At 35.9% G+C, this 22258-nt stretch overlaps 1 protein-coding gene across 1 annotated transcript in view; it reads left to right on the top strand.

The window, feature by feature from the left end:
- USH2A (usherin) overlaps nt 1-22258 on the top strand; it is a 798346-nt gene that overhangs the window by 376048 nt on the left and 400040 nt on the right. The window contains exons 30-31 of the mRNA XM_023203737.1: nt 4593-4706; nt 7014-7175. Of these exons, the coding sequence (XP_023059505.1) occupies nt 4593-4706; nt 7014-7175 (276 nt within the window). The remainder of the gene's footprint in view (nt 1-4592; nt 4707-7013; nt 7176-22258) is intronic.

The raw sequence follows: 22258 nt of genomic DNA, 5'->3' as shown, positions 1-22258 counted from the left end.
AGCAGGTTTCTTGACATGGTTGGGACCATTTTCTGATTTCACAGAGTTTGTGGCTGAAAGGGAGTTTGCGAGGTCATCTGGCGTGCCTTGTAATAAGGACACTCTCAAATAAAAAAATAGAAAAATAAAAAAGACTTCTCTGGGATATGTCCCAAACAAAGAGATTCACAACTAAACAAATTTTAAAGTTCTCCCTTTCAGGATATACTTCTTCAGTATAAAAACCCCAAGTGTCATAAAAGGTGACTATGCCATTTTCTCTTTTTGGGTTTTCTGTCTAGGATTCCTTTAGATATGTAATATTCTATATTTCCCAGTATTTTTTAATATAATACAAAAATATATATTTAAACTAAATTTAGGCTTCCTATCATCTTGAACTGGTAAGTCTGAATCTTATAAATGTCATTGTCTACTTGCCCTATATGCAAACACTCTGCTTTATGTATCAATCTGTTACTATAGGAGTTCTTCTAGTTCCAATATTTTCTTCTATTAGAAACCTCAAAAAAATCAGTTGTATTCTATAGCACCTTTTCCAGAGGCATACAGCAGAAACATTGATAAATGCTTTCTGATGATGATATATCATCAGAGTAACACTGTATTTTCCGGGGAGTACCTAATCTAAGTAGAACCCTGAAACTTAAAGCAAAGCTATTAGGATAATCACTCAATGATCTCAAAGGATATATCCACAATCTACATAGTCTTGGAGAGAATATGTTACTCCCTTTCTTTGTCCATGGCATAGCTTTTCAACTTGAATGCATCCTTGTAAACTCTCCGTACTGAGAATCAAAGGAGATAAACCACATGTCTCCAACAATAAAATGACTTTGTTATGATTCCAAGTGAATGAAGACCACATGTTTGACCAGCGCCTTGCCCCTGTGTAATCCTTAATTTGAACCTGACAGGATGAGTAAACACAGTGAACCATTATACTGCTCTTCTTCCTGAAGTAGGTAATATTAAGTTGCCTTTAAGGAAAATTATCAGATGGTTTAACAAACTTTGTCTCTGACACACAGTATGATGAACAAGATTCCCTACCGGAAATATAAAAGAAATGGCACTCCAGCCTTAGAAAGTGCAGCACATTTTTCGAAAGTGTGATTTACAAACCATCTAAAACCTTCCACCTGGGATCCAAAGTTGGCAGAATCAAAACATCAGCTTTCTTCTTTTCCTTTTTTTTTTTTTTTTTTTTTTTCTTTCTGTTTTCTATTTTGCAGCTCTCATTTCTCAGGACTTATTATTGTTTCACCTGGCTTGAAATGGGAAATGTGAGCACTTTGATAAATGGCTTGAAAGATGATCTAGTTTCTCTCCAGCATCTTTCTTTAAGAGTCTCAGGGTTTTTCTGTGAAATACAATACAGTTTGGTAAAGATCTCTACCAAATCAAAGCTGAAGAAAGCAAGTTTGCTGAAATGAGTATTGCTTGTTTTTTAAGGTCCTTAAAATAAAGAGTGACTGAAATTAATAAAGGACTCTCACTATACACATATTATACACAAAGCAACTCTTCTAGCGAAGGCAAGAAACATTAACTAAATCACTAAAGATCACTTAGTGAGTGTGAACTCCGGATCTGGTTTGATACAGTCCCTCTGAAAGTCTATAGAATACCCTTCGTGATAAGTTGGTATAACAATTAAAATTTCAACATTGCACTTCAGTCATGATTTGGAAAGAAAGGTCTTAGTATAAGAATTTTATAAAGCCAGGCTGCAAAACTGCACAATCATAGAGCTGCTTTTATGTTTCTGAATGATAATACTTCCTGAATGTACAACACACCTTCATGCTAATGATTTCAGATAACCAATCTGTATATCAGCATTATTTCTTTTTAGGCATGGTGTTCCTATGCCTCAGCTGAAGCATGCTCATCTATGAGGGGTGCTACTTTTCACATGTGCCCCATAGGTTAAGTGATGATAAAGGAAAACTAGCCTCATATTCCAACATGCTTTTCTTATTCACATTAGGATTAAAAGTCTTATTCTCTGGGGGCTGATTCATTTCTTGTTAGCGTGGCATTATACTAATTCAGACATGCAAGTCATCTTATTTAGAATCTTACAGTAGTTTCCAACTTGGCAATAGGAAAGACATGGCAAATGCCAAAGATTTGCTAAAGATAGAATGGCTAAAACACATTTTATGATGATACTTTAGTTTTGAGCCTGGAATTTGGGGATCGTGGTGGAGGCCTTACAAAATGGGAAAATGAAGCTTACGTAATTATTTAGAATGTTGATTCTTGATTGGGGCACATTGGGTATGAGATACCAGTGGGACATCCAGGTGTGGATACACGGCCTGCAGATAGAAACCCAGAACCAGGGCTTGGGAGAGATGTGAAGTCTGTAGATACAAATGTGATCATTGAGAGATAAGGCTTAATAAGCTAGCAAAGGCGAGTGTTTAGAAAAAGAAAGAAGCTTGACAGCAACCCAACTTTGGGAAACAAAAGCTATTTAAGAGACTGTGAGAGGAACATGAGTCGGTAAAGGAAACAAAGGAGTTCTCAGTAGTTTAGGAGAACAATTTAAAAATTCAATGTCACAGAAGGAAGTTGAGGGATGACAATGCCCCATAAGTGTAGGAGGATAAGGACTGAGGATAGGCTATTTGATTTGGTATTTAAGGGATCACTGGTGATCTTTAAAAGATACAAATCATCTAGCAGCATGTAGAGGCAGAAGTTGAGTTGCAATGGTAGGCTAATTTGGAATGGCGTATCTCTGCTCTAGAGCTCTTGACTGGCAATACTCCATGTTAAGTATTCTAAAGTCCTGAACTTGTTCATTCTTAATACTAAGTACTATATTATCCCCATCTCACAGATGAGGCCTACAACACCTTGCCCTTCAAGATCAAGATTATTATTATCTGTTTACAGACAAGGAAACTAAGGCACAGAAGCCTGAACAACTTGCCCACGTTCATATGGCCAGTCAGCAGCAGATTTGGCATTTGAAGCCAGCAATCTGGCCCGAGCATCCGTGCCCTTTTCCACACTACTCCATTATGAGGATGTGCATGTGATAATGTTAGCTTGCTTTTAAGCCATTTGGTGGAATGACAAATAACTTCTTAAAAGAAAGTAAACTCAGAATGTGGGTCATGATCTGGGAGATTTAAGAGGAAATGACAATTGCAGAGGCACGAATGAGAGAAAGCAGGAGGTTCTGACACGAGAGACTTTTGAAATTAGAGTTGAATTTGGCACGAGATGGTCACACATGTGTGTGTATTAGTTCATTGGCTTGCTGTCTTCTTTGGCCATGAGCTAAGATGATGGTGCCAAGTGGATGAATATTTTCATGTAGAAACATGGCAGACCGGATTCAGTAGCCCACGGAGATGCCTGGGTAGTTGCTGGAATGAAGACTTAGAGACAGCCTTAGGGACTAAGGGCAAGTGGGAGGTGTCAAAGCAAACAACTGGTCTTTGCTCCATCCTGACTTGTTGATCTTTTAATTTTTAAAATTTTCTACTGAGGAGGGAAATTATGGAAACATGTATATTAAAATTTGTGTTTGAATGATGAAAGCTGTCATCAATATTGGCACCTTAAAGCAATAATGTATTCTCTGGGTGATTGAAGGTTTAATCAATAAAGAGACAGCACCAGTGGGGCCATCTTTTCATAAAAATAGTGATAAGCTATGTGGTTAGGATTAAAGATTGCTCTGAAAATCATCTTTGCAGAAAAACAGTGGTGAGCAAATGCACAAGTTATATTTTGGATTTTTTTTTTTTTTTTTAATTCACAGGATTAACTAGATAAGGAGTCTCTGTCTTGCTTATGAACACTAGTAAACAAAATGTGTTTTCATTTCTACAGGTACTTTTAATTGCTGAACAAATCTCATATATCTATCAGCAAGCCATGCTAATTCAATACTTCCAAGTGTAACACTTCCATTTAAGACAGGTGTCTTAATTAAAAAAACTAATAATTTTGCAAGTAGAAGTACAAAAGCATAATTATCTAATTTGCTAATTGTTCAACTATGTTAATTTGCATACTTGTTAGCTGCAACATAAACAAATGGTTTGTATATGCGTGGCCTACTGTTAAAATAATGAAGCCACTCTTGGGAGCAGCATTTTTAAAGTGTGTTAATAGGTGCCCTATAAAAAGGACTCCTTAGTTAAATACAGTTGAAAAATGCTAGGTTACAGAAAATTAAGTAGTTTTGTTTCTGCAGGAGGTCTAGGATCCTGGAATGAGATAATATACATCTTAGCTATTGGAAACACTGTGCTCTGCCTCACAAACTACGTGTGGAACCCCCTCCCCACTTTAATGGGAGAAACATCAGGTGCTGTTTGAGAGCTGTTTTAACAATAAGTTGGTCTCACAATTTTTTCTCATGAGTCATTCCATTCAACAAACAGCAGAAAGGGAGGAAAATGACCAAAAGAGAAATATGTTTTTGATTTCTGTCTCTGATCTCTTTGTCTTTGTCTGTCTGTTTCTCTTATAGACACACACACTCAAATATACACACAGTGCTCTTTATTGATGCTTATGGTAAGCATGCAACCCTCTTTTGTCCCTTTTTATTACAGGCATATTGACAGGCTTGCTACCCTTCAAAAACTATGCAGTAACCCTAACTGCTTGCACTTTGGCTGGCTGTACTGAGAGCTCACATGCATTGAACATCTCTACTCCACAAGAAGGTAAAGTAATTTCAAAGGTCTTGACTTCCACATTTCAGTCATGAATAATAAAATAGGAGAAGAGCTAAATGCTGCAAGGCCATTTGCTGGAAAACCCCAACCTAATTTGATGACAAAGTGCATTGCCAGGCCATAATTGCTCCATTTTTTGGGGGGATGCGAAAATGAATCAAACTCCATACCCTTTAATGACATGCATCTTTAATAGCTGTAATGCAGATTAATGGGCTTTTTAATTGCTGTTACATTGTTCATGCAAGAGCCTTGTCATTAATATGAAGCATCTGAAAGATTAATGAAAGCTTCCTCATTTTACTATGGCTCAGAAGTAAATCTAGAGACAGTCTGACTAAAAAGAATTGATTGTGTGGCACAGTATGAAATTGAGAATCAAACGGTTGATTTCCATGGTCTTTTTTAACTGCTAAACAGTAGCACAGGCAACAATTATTTCAGTATGATGAAACCTCCAAATGCCAATTGAGGCATTATTAATCACTGCTTAGTTCCTTCCGACTTAAGTCTCACTTCTGTTTTACTTGGAACTTACAAACTGTTGGCATAAATTAAGGTTTCAGAAAGCATATGTTAAGAAGGCAGTGAGAAAGAGAAAATATTTTAGCACGCCAAAGCGAAAGCTTTGCTCAAGCATCAGAACGCATCACTTCAAGAAATAACAGCTCTCAAAACATTTGAAGCATTGTTACTTCACATTTCTCTCTTCTGGAGAGAGGAATTGCACATTTCTTATACTGTCTAGTTGAAAAGTTCTTTAGGAGATTTAAAAGCTTGATCTTTAGGGAAAAAGAGTCAGCCAGTCCTTCTCTCTCTCTCACTTTCCCAGTATCTATATATCCCCGCTTCCTCTTTTCTAAGCATCACTTGCACTGAAGATACGTAACAGAAAGGAAGACATGGGCCCATAGGATGAAACCAGGACAGGATAAAGGATTTTGTAAAATCCTTCTTATGACCCTTTCTATGCTGTATTTTTTTTACCTAAAGCAATCAGACTCTACTCACCTGAACTATGCTGTCAGTGACCCAGCCTCAGCATTTTCTCCATCTGGTCTACTGATAATAGCACTGTTTTTGATGTGTCATTGCATCTGCTGAGGACATGATTATCATCCCCTATTACAAGGACTTTGACCAGCCTCAGTATGGGACAAATGGCCCTACTTTGCATTATTTTCTCTGTATCCACTAAATCCTTTTTCCAGGGTTTACCTGGTACCCTTCATACCAATTTCAAGCTATGACCCGGACAGATCCCTGCACTTGCTTAGTTTACATTTCCTTTTTATTTATTTTATTTATTTATTTATTTATTTATTTATTTATTTATTTATTTATTTTTTATGGGAAGAATGGCTGGTCTGAATACACTCCTTTTTTTGTGGGAATTTTTTATTTTTATTTTTTATACTTTAAGTTCTAGGGTACATGTGCACAACGTGCAGGTTTGTTACATATGTATACATGTGCCATGTTGGTGTGCTGCACCCATTAACTCATCATTTACATTAGGTCTATCTCCTAATGCTGTCCTCCCCACTCCCCACAATAGAACCTGGTGTGTGATGTTCCCCTTCCAGTGTCCAAGTGATCTCATTGTTCAGTTCCCACCTATGAGTGAGAACATGCGGTGTTTGGTTTTCTGTTCTTGTGATAGTTTGCTCAGAATGATGGTACTTCTAAATATCCACAAAGTAATTCTGAATTTACTAAGTAATAGAGGATTTTAGGAAAATTTTTAAAAACTTTTAGTTCTTAGGACCTCCAAATCATTGACAACTATATGAAATAAACAGCTCTTTAAAAAAAAAAAAAGTATGCACAAAAGTTTTCATATATAATTGACTAAATTGATTATGCATGTTCTGGCTATTCCTATCATTACATACAGGTTTTTAAAAATATCTATTATGAGCCACATTCACCAACATTACTGATCTTAGATCACAAGCTCCTTGAGGCTAGGGGACTCTATCTGCTTAATTTGCTTTAATAAGTACAGTCCCACATAGAGATTACGGGTTAATAGTACTTTTGCTGGAGTAACACAACATCAGTGAAGTGAACTAGTGTAAGTACTCCTCATCCACCATTGATACAAATTCTCATAAATATGGGACAGTTATTTAACACTGTTCCTAAAGCAATGACTGACAAGCTGCCCACGAATCGGGAATATTTCCATGCATGGGATTTCAGATCTATTCCATGATTTATTGGTTTGGGTCTGAAAAGTTTGAATTAGAAAAGAAAACTAAAATTAGACTCTATAAATCTTTTCTTCCACAGCCCCACAAGAGGTTCAGCCACCAGCAGCCAAATCCCTTCCCAAGTCTTTGCTGCTCTCCTGGAACCCACCCAAAAAGGCAAATGGTATTATAACTCAGTACTCTTTATACATGGATGGGAGGCTGATCTACTCAGGCAGTGAGGAGAACTACACGGTCACGGGTAAGACCTCTATAGTTATCAGTGAATTGTAATAGTCTGTGTTCAAATCTAAGCACACTTACAGTTGGCTCTCGATATCCAGGGTTCCATATCTGCAAATTTAACCAAGAATGCTTAGAAAATATGTGAAGAAAATAACAACACAACAATTAAAAATAATATAAATTCTAAAAGCATAGTATAACAACTATGTAGATAGCATTTACATTGTATTACATATTCTAAGGAATCCAGAGATGATTTAAATTGTACAGGAGGATGTGGATACCTATATGCAAATATTACACCCCTTTGTAACAGGAACTTGAGCATCTGTGAATTTTGGTATGAGAAGAGGGTCCTGGAACCAATCTCTCATTGATACTCAGGAGTGACTGCACACACACACGCACACACACACACATCAGATAAATAGAGGCTATAGTTATCTGAAAATGTGTTTTTGAAATTGAGTTGCTTATTTTTATCTCCTGTTAATCACTCCAGTTGTATAATCTTGAAGCTCATATTAGATTTATGGTGAAATTGTAGCTAAAAAAAAATGGAAAAGTGCTCATGTTACCTCCTTCCACCCAGGGCTGTCCTACTGCTAGTTCTGTTCTATAGACCCCACCACTCCTTACCTAAATCCTTCTAGCAATTACCTTTTCTCAGATGCAGAGGAGGCCTGGAAATGCACAAATGTGCTAAGCACAAAGAGCTCAGCACATGACTTCTCTGCCTCCAGCAGACCACACAGGATTGAAATTGAGAGCCAGTGTTTTCCCCAGTCAGACTCACAGTGTCCACTTGGATCAATGACATCATCAAACAAATTCCTCTCTCACATGAGCTATTAAGGTGGTGCAAAAGTAATTGCGGTTTTTGCCATCAATGGTGCAAAAGTAATTGCGGTTTTTGCCATCAATGGCAAAAACCGCAATTACTTTTGCACCACCCGAATACTTTAAAATCTTCACTGATGTATAATTGTCTTAAGACTCAGAATTGTGACTCAGTGTGGTTCGAATTTTAGATTTGAGAGGAAACATAGTGTATATACCCATATCATATGATAAAGTGTGATGACACTGAAATGGATTGTTGAAAAACTTTCTAAATACAGGAGGCTTGCATTATGTATGCTGCTTGTATTGTGTTTATACTTGTATAATACTTATAGTGGTTTTATACTTCATATTATTTTATATACTCTATGTGACTCTCATGTGAGATAGTATTAATCAAACGTTGATTGGTGAAAAAACCAAGGCCTAGAGATATTAACTTCTTCATAAAGGTCATAACAAGTTAGAGTCAGAGGTAGGATGAATTATTTATGAATTCACTCACTCACATTAATGCCAGGCACTAAGGTTGTAATAGGGAACTGGCCAGACACTGTCCCTCTTCTCTTGGTGCTCGTAGTTTCATGGGGACGCATGTAGATGCTGGAGCAAGTCGTGTGAACAGGGCTGTGTATTCATCCAGTTGCATTCTCAGGTTTACATTTTTTTGCCCCCTCCCCCCCAGTCTGAGAACCTTAAATGGACAAGAACAATTATTTTTATATTTTATTCATAATTGGATAGAGTTCCATAATATTTATTCTACAACATAGATATTATTTTACACCACAATTTTACAAGTGAAGAAAATGAGGCAAAGAAAGATTAAGTAACCGAAGGTCACACAGCTTGAGTCGGAGGCTTTGATACTAACCCAAGCATTCTGGCTGTGTTGAAGAGTGTGATCTTAAAAACAAGTGTTTTAACTTGTCTTAGTTTCTGAATTTGTAAAATGGTGTAATCACATTTTTCAGTATTTTAAAGAGAATTAGAACTATATATAAACTATATAACATGCCGTTAGCAATTAGTAAAGAGAATTTATAATTGTTATATCCTGTACAACACAGAGTTCATTGTAAAAACTGAATAGGTTAATCTTACTCCAACAGTATCTTATGGGATGATTTTAACTAAAAATTATAAACCACAGAAGTTATTTCAGAAAAGATTAAATCACACCATGTAAGGAACTTTACACATATATTAATAATTAACATAAAAACATTTCTGTAGGACCAAGAGGTAACATTGTATATAATGGGATCTCATGAGTTTTAGAACCAGAATAGACATGTCCTCTGAGAATCCTTTGGCTCCCCACGTGTGACACAGGTATGCCCCTGTATGCTTACCGATTACCTTTATGTTACACCACTGCTTTTTGTTTGTGTCATCTTGAATGGCTGTTTGTTTGCTCATTGATTTGCCCTTCTGAACCATAATGATCATTAAGGACACAACTATATTTGTTTTTTTCATTACTGCATGTCTTGGACCTATCACAGAGTGGGAATGGAATAAAACGTGTTAAAGGAGTGAAAGAATGAAGTCAGATGGTTTCTGGAAATAAAAAAGGAACTTAGCAAAGGGGAACTGATGGAGGGTAAGATTAGGGTAGGAATAAGGCAATAGGGAAGAGAGAAAAATGGAAAAGACACAGCCAGCGGAAGAGAAACTAAGATCCTTCTATGTGCAGAAACGAATGCTGAATCAGTCCACAGGGAAGTGGTGCAGCTGACGGCAGGTCTCAAACTGTGGGCCTCGATTCTTTCCAAAATGTACAGAATTCCATATGAGGTTACACTGGGCAAAACCAGAAAAAGAGCAGTGTAGGGAGAGAGGCAAGAATTCACATTAATTTCTACTATCACCTGCAAAATGACACTGAATTCTGTATTTTGGTTGTTTGAATTATCAAGAACACCATGGGAGTACAGGCTCTAATGAAAGATTGTGGTAAATGGCACCACAGTGTATTATTACAATACAAACCCCAAATACAAAGAAAGTGAAATATTTTTAAAGTGCCTACATCCATGTTTTCTTGCTATAGTGGTGGTAGAATGATTCTTCAGTGGTTTTCAATCTTTATGTAATATTTTAAAGAATATATCTCCAATATTACCCATAGCATATTTTTTTCTGCTGTAGCTTTCTTGGCATTTCATAAGCAACTATGTTCCTTTCTGCTTTCATCCCCAAATAGCTTAAGATATGAAGCATATTGGGACTGCAATGCTTGTCAAGGAGGGGAAATACACTGAGAAGGTTAAGATGGGGTTCAAAGACGTACATGATTATTCTAACTTTATAGCTAGAAAAACTGAGACCTAGACAGGGTAAGAAATTCTAGTCAGTAATCAGAGGAACTAATTCAAATGCAGATCTGTCTGGCCCCAAATCCTCGTTTTTAATTTATATACATTCTGCTTGTTGCTCATATTTTATTTTTCCTTGCCGTAACTCTAAAAGAAAGACCTCAGAACACCTGTATTAGTCTGCTAGGGCTGCTATGTCAAAATAACACAAAGTGGGTGACTTTAATGGAAACCTCTTTCTCTCAGTCTGGAGGCTGAAAGTCTGAGACCAAGATGTTGGCAAGCTTGATTTCTCCTGGGTCTCTCTCCGTGGCTTGCAGATAGTAGCCTCCTCACTGCGTGCGCACATGGCCTTTCTTTGAGGTGACTTCATCCTTGGTATTTTTTCCTCTTCCTCTGAGGACGCCAGTCCTGTTGGATGAGGCTCCCACTCTTATGACTACAGATTTTATATCTGTGATGTGGACTAAGTGCAGGTCATTTACATTTTTAAAGTTTACCTATCCTATAGAGACTCTCAGAGAAGACTAAATAGGAAAGGGACTCTGTCTGTCTGAAGTCAGCAAGGGAGAAGGCTGTGGGCAAACTGATCTAGCCATTGGGATGGGCTTTATTTATTAGCACTTTAAGTCTACACCATGACGTGTATCTATCTACAATCCTATTGGTACTTACCGCTTGTCTTTGTGTCAGGATATTTGTGACCTAATATCTTTTCCACACTGAGTGGTTCGTGGGTAGGACTTCTATTCATGATGTCTGGTGTTTTCAGTAATAGTGTCAGTTTAGGGCTACTAGAGTGGATCTGTACAGAGCTGAAATGTCTGTTCATAGAGAAACTGAGAAATGGAAGACAGAATCTACTAGATTGGGAAAATAATTGATAATACCTTTAATTATAAAAGTGATACATTCTTACTGAAGATAATCTAAAACATGCAGTCTCGTAATACCTGAGAATCCTGTCATATAGAAACTCTTAATATATGATGGAATTCCTTCTACTACTTTATTCATGTTAACAAAATTGAACTATAACCTATGTATGATATTGAATATTTACATATTCCCTTATTATGTTATGACTATATCCTATCATTAAACATTTTTCTAAAAATATTTTTAATATTTTGAATAACATTATATTCCATCTCATATAACATATAATGGATATTTATTAATGCACTTAATCACTTGAGCAATAGTATCTAATCTATCTCTATTTTAAATATCTTGAGATAGATATTCTTATACACAAACCTCTATTTGCTAGGTTCCTAGAAGAATAGCTAAGTCAAAGGTAATGAACATTTACAGAATATTTGATATAGTTTGTCACATTATTTCCAGGGAATTTATCAGCAGTGAATTATATATTCTTAAATATTTGATTATTTTACAAAAAATAGTTATTTTATTTTTATTTGCATTTTAAAGTACTAGTTATAGTGAATACTTTTCTGAATAATGATTAACCTTTTATATTTTCCTTTCATTCATCTAATCACATTCTTGATGAGCAAAAATTTACTTGGGGTAGGAATAACTTTGAGATTTCTCCACGAGCTACCCTGTTTTTTTCTGGTTACAATCACCTGCACTGTTTAAAATGTTTTACCTTCTACAATATCAGAAACTTCCCTAATAACTTGGTTTAATATCGCCTCCTAAATATTCAAAGTGTCAACAATTTTTTTCTCACTCCTACTCCATTTACTTGTAGTTTCCTTTTAAGTTTCCACATAGAATCGACATTATTCCTTTATGCTTTGCCAATGGATCTTGCTGCCATGGTGGGCACAAAGTAAATGCATTTCAATTCAGAAGGCACTTAGCATCCAGGTGGCTTGGAATTTTTTTTCTTCTTTCTCTTAAATATGAAGCATTGAAAGTCAAAGGCATTGCTGCACCTTGAGTTAGTATAAAATATATTTTAAAATGCATACAGTTCAAATTTTTTACCTTGCATAGGCCATAAGCTAGTAGTATGGTGGGTCAGTTCTGACACTGAAAAATGAATCCAGTTAGAGAACCTCCCGAAGGCTGTTGATGTTTGCTATAATAAATAGCACACACTTTAAGTCAAACTTTTTCATTCTGTATTCAAAGGTAATGGATTTTTCGTAACCATAGTAACCTTGGTGTATTTCTGGATAAATACATGAGGTATATACATTCTAGTTTTATTTTTGAATATAAACTACCACATTATGTATTACTAATAATATGAAAAATAGGATGTAGGTTAGTATAATGACAGCTTAAACTAGTATGCATTTTTCTTCTGCAAAAAATAAATATTTATCAAAAGTATAGGTTCAATTAATTTTTCTCCCAGTTTTGTGGTGTTCTGGTGGTGCCATTTATCTTTTTTTGCAAGATCTCCATTAATCTCTTATTTCTGTCCCATAACAGATTTTTAAGAATTTTGAGGTAAAAACAATTGTACTTTAAAGCTTATGATTAAAAACATAATCGAAAGATTGAACGACCGATATTGATATCACTAGCAGAGCTATTGTAGGCCACTTAAGATGTGTGTATACAGTACATTCCTAAACAAGGAGAAAAAAGAAATCCTTCATGAGACTGTTCAACATACCAGGATTGTTTCAAAGTTCAGGCTGGATAGCATCTGATTGATGATGACTATCCAGATTGTAGCCAACCAGATTATTCCCATTTTAAACAAGCACCCTACCAGAAACTGGCCATTTTTAAGAAGTTTATAAGATATCTCCAAAAAGCCTACAAACTTTTTAGAAACAAAAATAGCAAGATGGTGCTAATCAGGATAAGTCTCCACCAAACACGGCAAGGAGGTTTATGCGAGTCATGCTGCCTAGTCAGAAAAGACTATCTGAATTGCTTCTGGTTAAGCCAACCTAAGCCATTGCTGTGGATAATGACTAGAATTCCAATAGGGACATTATAAAAAATAACAACTATCTCACACCAAGTTGTGGGACATTATAGAAAAATAACAACTATCTCATCCCAATGTTAATAGGGACATTATAGAAAAATAACAACTATCTCACACCAAGCCATAACACGTGTGTATTTTCAAGTGTATCATCTGATAAATCTACATAATCATCTTATAGTTAAATAAAAGTGACCGATATCTAGAACCATAGATAGCATCTTCCCACTGCTGCTCCACCAGGACCTGGATTTCTGTCACTAAGACTGAGGCAGTAAGATATAGATAATAGCAATGTAATAAGTGTGTGTGTGTGTGTGTGTGCATGTATGTAACTGAGAGACAAAAAAATAGAGAGAGGATAGAAAGACAGATGTAGGCAGGGGGAAAGAGGGAGGAAAAGTGGATAAATTCTGATAAAATCATATAGGCAATAATTATTTATGTCTAACCAACTAAAAGTGCTAAAACTTTTTTTGGTCTTATTTGCCAAGGTCAAAGAAAACGAAGTATAAATAGCAAAATAGAAATGCTCATCTTAAACCTTCCAAACACTTAAGTCTTACGATGAGAAATTTATTGACGAAGAAGTTGTATTGCTTATGGCACAATAAAAACACATTTAAAGGTTAGGCACTTCTATCCAAGCATTATAAGGAACCTTATCAGCACTCTACAAATTTGAGCGAAATTATACTCATTCACACCAATGGCTTACAAAAGGTCTTTTCTTAGCAAAATAGAATTTTATTTTAGCCTAGATATTTTCTTTATTTTGCATATTTAAATATCACATTGCAGTACATTGAAATAACTCCTCTTACACAAAAATACTGGAATGCTATTAACACTCCTGTATTCTGTTACAAGCTCTAATATTAATAAGGCAGAGCATGTGAGGATTTCCAGGTAAGACGATGGTCTCATCCATGAGTCACTATGCCACTCTATTACAAACGAGGTCATACCATGTTTCCCTTTGATGTCACAGTCGTATAGTATTAAACTGTACAAAGTCTGAGAAACTTTCAGGACAGGAATGAACAAAAGTCAAGTTATGCAATGAGCTGGAGCCTTCAAAGCCAAATTACTAAGCTACTAACTCTGTGACCAGAGACTCCAGAATTGTTCAAGGTTGTTTTTTATACCAGATCTTTGGGTTAATGAACAATGGATGCTATACTCTCAAGAGTCTTATTCATCAAGCAACAAAGGATTGAATGAAATGAAATAACTTGTACAGAATGTTTGAATATCAGTTGTGGTTAGCTTTAAACAATACAATCTAAGTGTCATTATTCCATTAAGGTGCTTCTATAATGCACCTGTATGTGAAAAAATAAAATATGTTTAAATTTACATTTTAAGACTCGTACCCAAATATTATATCATCTGTTAACCTAATTAAGGAATATTATGTTCATAAATGATAGGGAAAGATTCTATGATTTAAGGGATTTTAGAAGAATAGTGGGAATAACATTCAGTTAGAAAAAGCAATGGAGTTAAATGCTGGAAAGATAATGGAATGTGTCCTTCAATTGAATGTGTTACAGATAGAGATGTCCTGTTATTCTGAGCATTTTGAGAGTTGCTATTATTTTTTATGTATGTTTTAAAATGCTTAAATTGAGTTATAAATTAATACAGAAAAGTGGACACATTTTAAGGGTACAGCTTGATGGATATTTACAAATGAAACACATCTATGGAATCTGCACCCAAAGCAAAAAACAGAACATTATCAGCACCCTGTAAAGCTCCTCATTTTGTGGCCTCAAATCTTGACTCAGGTGATTGCTTTCCTGACTGTTGACACCATAAACTGACTTTGCTAATTTTGTACTTAATGTAAATAGAATAAGAAATTGGAAGGGGGTCTTCAAAAAGCTTATGGAAAATGCATATTATGAAAAATGCATGGATTTCATTTTTTTCCACCAAACTAAACTCATGCTAACTTGTTAAAACATGCCTGAACAGGATCTAGTTTGAGGCAGTAAGAAAGATAAGACATTAGTCTGAAATGAACCCCTACCAGGCAACATGAATTCAGTAAAATTGAAACAAGGACAAATAGCAAATTTCTGGTGAAACTTGCTTAGAAGAATAGTGAAATCATTGATGTTTTACAAAAAGGTTATGAGGACAATGCCCCAAAGATATCAGCAGTTTACAAGTGGATAACTCATTTTCCTTAGGAACAAGACAATATTAAAGATGAAGCCTGCAGTGGTAGACCATCCACATCAATTTATAAAGAAAAAATTCATTTTGTCTGTTTCCTAATTGAAGAGACCAAAAATTAACAGAAGAAACAACCAACATCATACACATCTCAGATGGTTCACTTTGTACAATTCTGACTGAAAAATTAAAGTTGAGGACATTAACCTTAGCAAGCTAACACAGGAACAGAAAACCAAATACCACATGTTCTTGCTTACAGGTGGGAGCTAAATGATGAGACTCATGGACACATAGAAGGGAACTACACACACTGGAGCTTTTCAGAGGGTGGAGGGTAGGAGGAGGGAGAGGATCAGGAAAAAAAACAAACTAGTGGATACTAGGCTTAATACCTGGGTGATAAAATAATCTGTACAACAAACCCCCATGACACAAGGTTACCTATGTAACAAGCCTGCACTTGCACCCCTAAACTTAAAATAAAAGTTTTTTTAAAAAGTTGAGTGAACTTTCTACTTAGTGGGTGCTAAAACTGTTGCACCCAGATCAGCCACACACAAGAGTAGAGTTTTCAATGGAAATTTTAAACAGGTAGAATCAATATCCTGAAGTATTTTATCAAATAATTGTAATAGGAGATGAAATATGGCTTTACCAGCACAATCCTGAAAACAAAGAATAATCAAAGCAATGGCTACTAAGAGGTGGAAGTGGTTCAGTCAAAGCAAAAGTGTACCAGTCAAGAGCAAATGTCATGGCAAATTTTGAGGGGGATGCTTGAGGCATTTTGCTTGTTGGTTTTCTGGAGGGCCAAAACACAATAACATTTGCTAATGATGAGAGGGTTATGAGAATGTTAACCAAAGCTTTAGCATTAAAATGCCCAAGACAGCTTCACTAGAGTCCTTCTTCACCATATGATGACCCTGCTCATTCCCCTCATTGAATGTGAGAAATTGTATGACAGTTTTCATGGAAAATCATTAGGATCTTACAGTTCTGATTTAGTTCCTTCTGACTTATTTTTGTTTCCTGATCTTAAAAAAATCTTTAAAAAGTACCCATTTTTCTTCAGTTAATATTGTAAAAAAGACTGCATTGACATGGTTAAATTCCCAGAACCTTCAGTTATTCAGAGATGGACTAAATGGCTGGTATCATCATTTACAAAAGTGTCTTGACCTTGATTAAGCTTATGTTGAGAAACAAAGTTTATATTTTTATTTTTTAATTCCATTTTCCATGAAAATTTTGTAGTTTCCTTGTATGTTCTTTTTTGTCACTGTCTTTTTTTAAATATGTAGGAGGGAGAGTAAATCAGTGCAACATTTTTTTGTGTTCCTGTACTTACATTCAGAACCCTCTGATCTACAGGCAGTTGCTAAGATGGTCAGTTGTTAAATTCTTGTCTTCCAGAAAGCCACTGGAAAATTTGCAAAATGAAACATCTACCTCTTTCTCCAAGTCCAGATCTCAAAAATAATTATGGAAATGCTTCATCTGTGCAATTAGAATTTAGCACATGAAGTCACTGACCCGTATACACTAGCAACAAATAAACCAAATAAACCATTCTGAGTTTCCAACAATGTAATGTTGTGTGTCCATAAAGTTTATGATGCTGTAGAAAAATATTTAATTTGGAAATATAATAACAACAAATATTTTACAAATATTTGAGTCTAATTCATTAAAATATATATGTATATACATAGATAGATATACATAGATATGTACAAATACACATATAGGTATGTCTACATACAGATGTATACCAAAATATTAATAGTGATTATCTCTTAATAATGGGATTCTAGTATTACTTTTCTCTTTTCCTTGAGAGTCTTTCAATCTTTTAAATTGTCTGCAGTTTGGATATTAGAAATCAGATTTTTTTGGTAATATTTTTCCCAATTTTAATGTATGTGATAAAATTGATAGAAAGGAAAGACATTTCAGGAACCTGACTACACTTAACCATTAATACTTATCTCTAGTTTTCCCTAGTTTTTGCCTTATAGTCAGGTTGATCATCTTACTAATTTCCTCCTAGCCAATACCATAGATGACAGATACCATACCTCTAGCACTATCTACCACCATCAAAACGTTATGTATATTTGATGATCTACCTCAATTCCCACGTCTTCATTTGATTCATAGACTCTTTTATATCATTTTCCTACACATTTGTCATTTGGACACATTCTGTCTTGCAATATTAACTTATTTTAAAAGGAGTAAAATCTTGATTCAAAATAAGAATGTAAGTGCATTAGGTACAGTTATTATATCATTATTTATTTTCAAAATTTCTGTAATATCTAACATAGGAATAAGGATGCAACTGGCATCCAACAAACTCACTGAATCGAGTTGAAATGAATTAAGTTGAAAAAATACTGAGAATCAGTAAATTATTATTTTAGAGAAATTAACAATAAATATCAATGCGTAATTTGGATGTAATTAATATGCTAAATTTAGTAAACAGTTTTATCGAGGTAGGCTATTCCTGTAGCTCAGGACTTTCATTTAATCATCCAATATGTAGCAAATATATATCAATATTTGTTGTTATTCAATTATGTGTTTTAGTTTGCTAAGACTATTGTAACAAAGTAATACAAACTAGATGGCTTAAACAACAGAAATTGACTATCTCACAGTTCTAGAGACAAGGAGTCCCAGATTAAGATGTTGGCAAGATTGGTTTCTTCTGAGGGTTGTGAGGGAGAATCTATTTCATCCCTCTCTTCTCATTTTGGTCGTTTGCTGGTGACATTTGGCATTTCTTGGTTGTGTATTTATCACCCCAATCTCTGCCTTCATCTTCACATAATGTTTTCCCTGTGTGCTTATCTGTGTACAAATTTCTCCTTTTTATAAGGACACGAGTCATAGTTGGATTTGGACCCACCTTGTTGACCTCATCTGAAATAATTGCAACTGAAGTTCTAGGGGCTAGGACTTCAACATACGAATTTTGGGGAGAACACAGTTCAACCTGTAACTCTAGTGCTGTGCATTTGATGCTATGATTAATAACCTTCTAAAACTTTCCTCAAATTCCTAAAACATATTAGAAAACTTAAGGTATCTGTTCAAAATCAGTTTTAAGATGGATATGACCCATGACAGCAATAAAAAATTTTTAGAAAATGTGATAATCAATTCCATCTGGAATGCTCCCAGCCTTATTTTTTGCATTTTCACAATCACATCTCTTACTTTCCTGGTTTGCTTTCTTTGATTCCTTATAGGAGTAGGAGTGATTAGTTTCTTAGTGCTGCTTAATACAATACCCCAAATGGCATGCCTTAACACAATAGAAATTTATTTTCTCAAAGTTTCGGAGGCTAGAAGTTTGAAATGAAGGTATCGGTAGGCCCATGGTCTCTCTGAAAACTGTAGGGGAGAATCCTTCCTTGCCTATCCCGCCCTCCAGTGGTTTCTGGCAGTGAGTAGTATTCCTTGGTTTGCAGTTGCATCACCCCAATCTCTGCTTGTATTATTATATAGTGTTTTCCCTTCTTCTAAAGTTATCTCCTCCTCTAAGGACCAGTCACGTTCAATTTAGAGCTCACCCTCTTTCAGTATGATCTCAACTTACTTTCATGACATCTGCAAAGACCCTATTTCAAATAAGGTACATCCACATGTACAGGGAGTTAAGACATGTACATATATTTTGGGAGGACAAAATTCAACCCACTACACCTCCATTGACTTCACAACTCCTTTGCCACTCGATTGAAACTGTTCTCACCTAGGTTGCCAATGTTCTGGTAGTCTCCAATTCAGGGACAGAGTGGAGGTTGTATAATTCATGATGTTTTGTTGATGACTCCTCCATCACAGAACATTCTTCTGTTGGTGTCTGTGATACCTCACCTTCACAATTTTCCCTGTTACTGTTCAAGCTCTGGTGTGGTATCTTCCTCTTTTTCTTTCACCCACAAATGTTGGTTTCCCCCAGGATTCCTCTTGCAACATTCCACACAATCTCCCTTTTATGACTCCATAGTACTTGGCTTCAGACATTTTTCCTAAGCCACGAACATTTTTCTCACTGCATATTGGGCACTTCTGCTACAAGTGTTTTTACTCCAACTCCTTAAAACTGAATTTATTTTATCTGCCACATCCTACCAATGTGCTCTTTATTCTGAGTTTTTCCTCTTAGGGAAAAGTAACACTATTCATTCTTTTTCACAAACAAAAACCTGAAATTAATCTTTGATTACTTCTCCTTCATCCTTCACATCCAAACATTTTTGCTGTTCTTGTTTTAAGACAGGGTCTTCCTGTGTCACCTAGGCTGGATGGAGTGCAGTGGTGCGTTCACAGCTCACTGCAGCCTCGACCTCCTGGGCTCAAGTGATCCTCTTGCTTTCACCTCCCAAGTAGCTGGGGCCACAGGTGCATGCCACTACACCTGGCTAAGTTTTTATAGAGATGAGGTTTCACCATATTGCCCAGGCTGGTCGTGAACTCCTGAACTCAAGAGATCTGCACATCCAATCTTAAAATCCAAACTCCTGTTGGCCTATTACAGTTATCACCTGGCTCCTATCTACTTTCTTAGCCGTGTATCATTCTTTTATTCTCACTTATTTCTACAACACTACATTGGTTTTCTATTTCTGTTGGTTGGTTGTGTGAAATATAACATGCCTTTTCCTACATGCGGACTTTTGAACTTTCTGTTTACTCTGACTGGAATTTACTTTCCCCAGTTCTTTATGTGGCTGAATCACTGTCTTCCTTGAGTTCTCATCTTATAAAACCTTCTCTATATTAGTTAGAATAACCTAGATGTTATAATCATACACACATATACATACAGAGAAATGATAGTTTTTAATAGTGAAAACACAATAAAAGTTTATTTCTTTTTCACTTAGCACTGAGTGCATACAAAGTTTGGTCCACATAGTTTCTTTTTTCTGCACAGTCATTCAGGAATGCAGGCAGATGCAGATTCTGTCTTATTTAACACATGACTTCCAAGTGAGCTCTGGAGTTATTTACATTGCTACGGCAGATGAGAAACAGGATTGAGAGATCATCATGGCAGATTGTTACGGGCCAGGCCTGGGAGTGAAAATGTTGCCCCTGCCCACATTCCAATGACTATAACTCAGTTTCATAGCCACATCTAACTGCAAGGGAGAGTCAGTAGTCAGCTTAAACCAATACCTTGTACTAACTCGAAGTTCTATAAATCAGAAATTTGGGTGGATTTAATTGAGTTCCTAATTAGGGCTTTACAAGGCCAAAATCAAGAGTTGGGGCAGTTTGGGCTCTCATCTGAAGGCTCTGGGAAAGAATTCACTTCTAGGCTAATTCAGTTTGCCGGCTGAATTCAGTTTCTAGCAGTGGTAAGGCCAAGGTCCCTGTTTCCATGCTGACTGTCAGTCATGGGCTGCTATCAGCTTCTAGAGGCCACCTCAGGTCCTTTCACATGACTCCCTCCATCTCAGTGATGGGGAACCTACAGGATATCCAATCCCTCTAATGTTTCAAATCTCTCTGACTTTTGCCTCCAGCTGGAGAAAACACTCTGCTTTAAATTGCTCATAATTAGTTTGCGCCCACCAGGATTCATTTTCTTTTCTCCATATAAGGTAAGATAATCATAAGTGTGATATCTCATCAAATTCACAGATTCCACCCACACTCAAAGGGGGGAAATTGTATACAGGTGAGTGTCACTGGGAGTCATTCTTAGAATTCTTCCTACCACAAGGTTCAAAAACAGAATCAGCCAAGCATGGCTCTTACTCACCCTGTGACCTTGCTAAGCCTTGGTTTCCTTGTAGAATGGTAACAATGGTACCTACTTTAGGGATTTAATATAAAAATCCAATGTGATAATGCATATAAAAAGATAAGTATAGGTACTGTAACTCTTCTAGAAATGGTCAGTAATCAACAACCCATGCAATTAGTTGCAGAAATAATGAAATTATTGTTATAACATCATAAATATTCTTAATACAAAACATCCCCTACGTGCAAAAAAAAAAAAAAAAAAAAAAGCATGTCTTTAAATTTCATGTTCAATTTAACTCAGGAAATATTTGTTGAGCAGGTACTATGTACATCAGAGGTTAGAAATTATGTATATAACTAAGATGTTGTCATTCTGCCTCAGATCATTCCCAATTCAATTGCTTAGAGAGAAATACACAAAGCTAAATAGAATGCTGTTCAATCTGTGGTAAATTCTATAACATGTGTGACAACAAAAGAGAAGGATTCAACCCAGTTTGGAAGATAAAGTGTCACAGAGGAAGTGAATTTTTGCAAGCTTTAGAGTTGAGTTTCAGAACTGAGGAACAGGCAAACATAAGGACCATGGTTGCATAGTCAGAAGGCACGGAATTATTAATGCACATTTCACAAAAATTAAAGAGGAAAGAGTTTAATATGACTATACACCCTGGGTAAGTAGTAATCGATAGTGAGAAGCAAAGTGGGATTCAGATTATCAAAGGTGCTAAGTTATGTTGAGATATTTAAATTTTGTTCTGAGGCAAGAGAGAACCATTGAAGGATTTTCAGTAATACCATGAGACAATCAGTGCTTTAGAAAACACATAATTGGAACATAGCTGCGCTTCAACATAGTGAAGACTGAGTCTGGGTAACTGTTTTCTCCATTTAGTAGGTGCAAGAACAAGTGGGTTAGAGCACTAAATGCAAGAAACTAATTGGACTTAACAATACAGATGGCAAAAGGATGAGGAGAGGAGAGAAACGCATTATGTTTATTTGTTAACAGCTCTATTGTATTGTATTTATGTGCATTAG

The sequence above is a fragment of the Piliocolobus tephrosceles genome, chromosome 1, assembly GCF_002776525.5.
Source record: "Piliocolobus tephrosceles isolate RC106 chromosome 1, ASM277652v3, whole genome shotgun sequence".
Lineage (NCBI taxonomy): Eukaryota > Metazoa > Chordata > Mammalia > Primates > Cercopithecidae > Piliocolobus > Piliocolobus tephrosceles.
The sequence above is the reverse complement of the archived record's forward strand: the minus strand, read 5'-3'. Positions and strand labels throughout refer to the sequence as shown.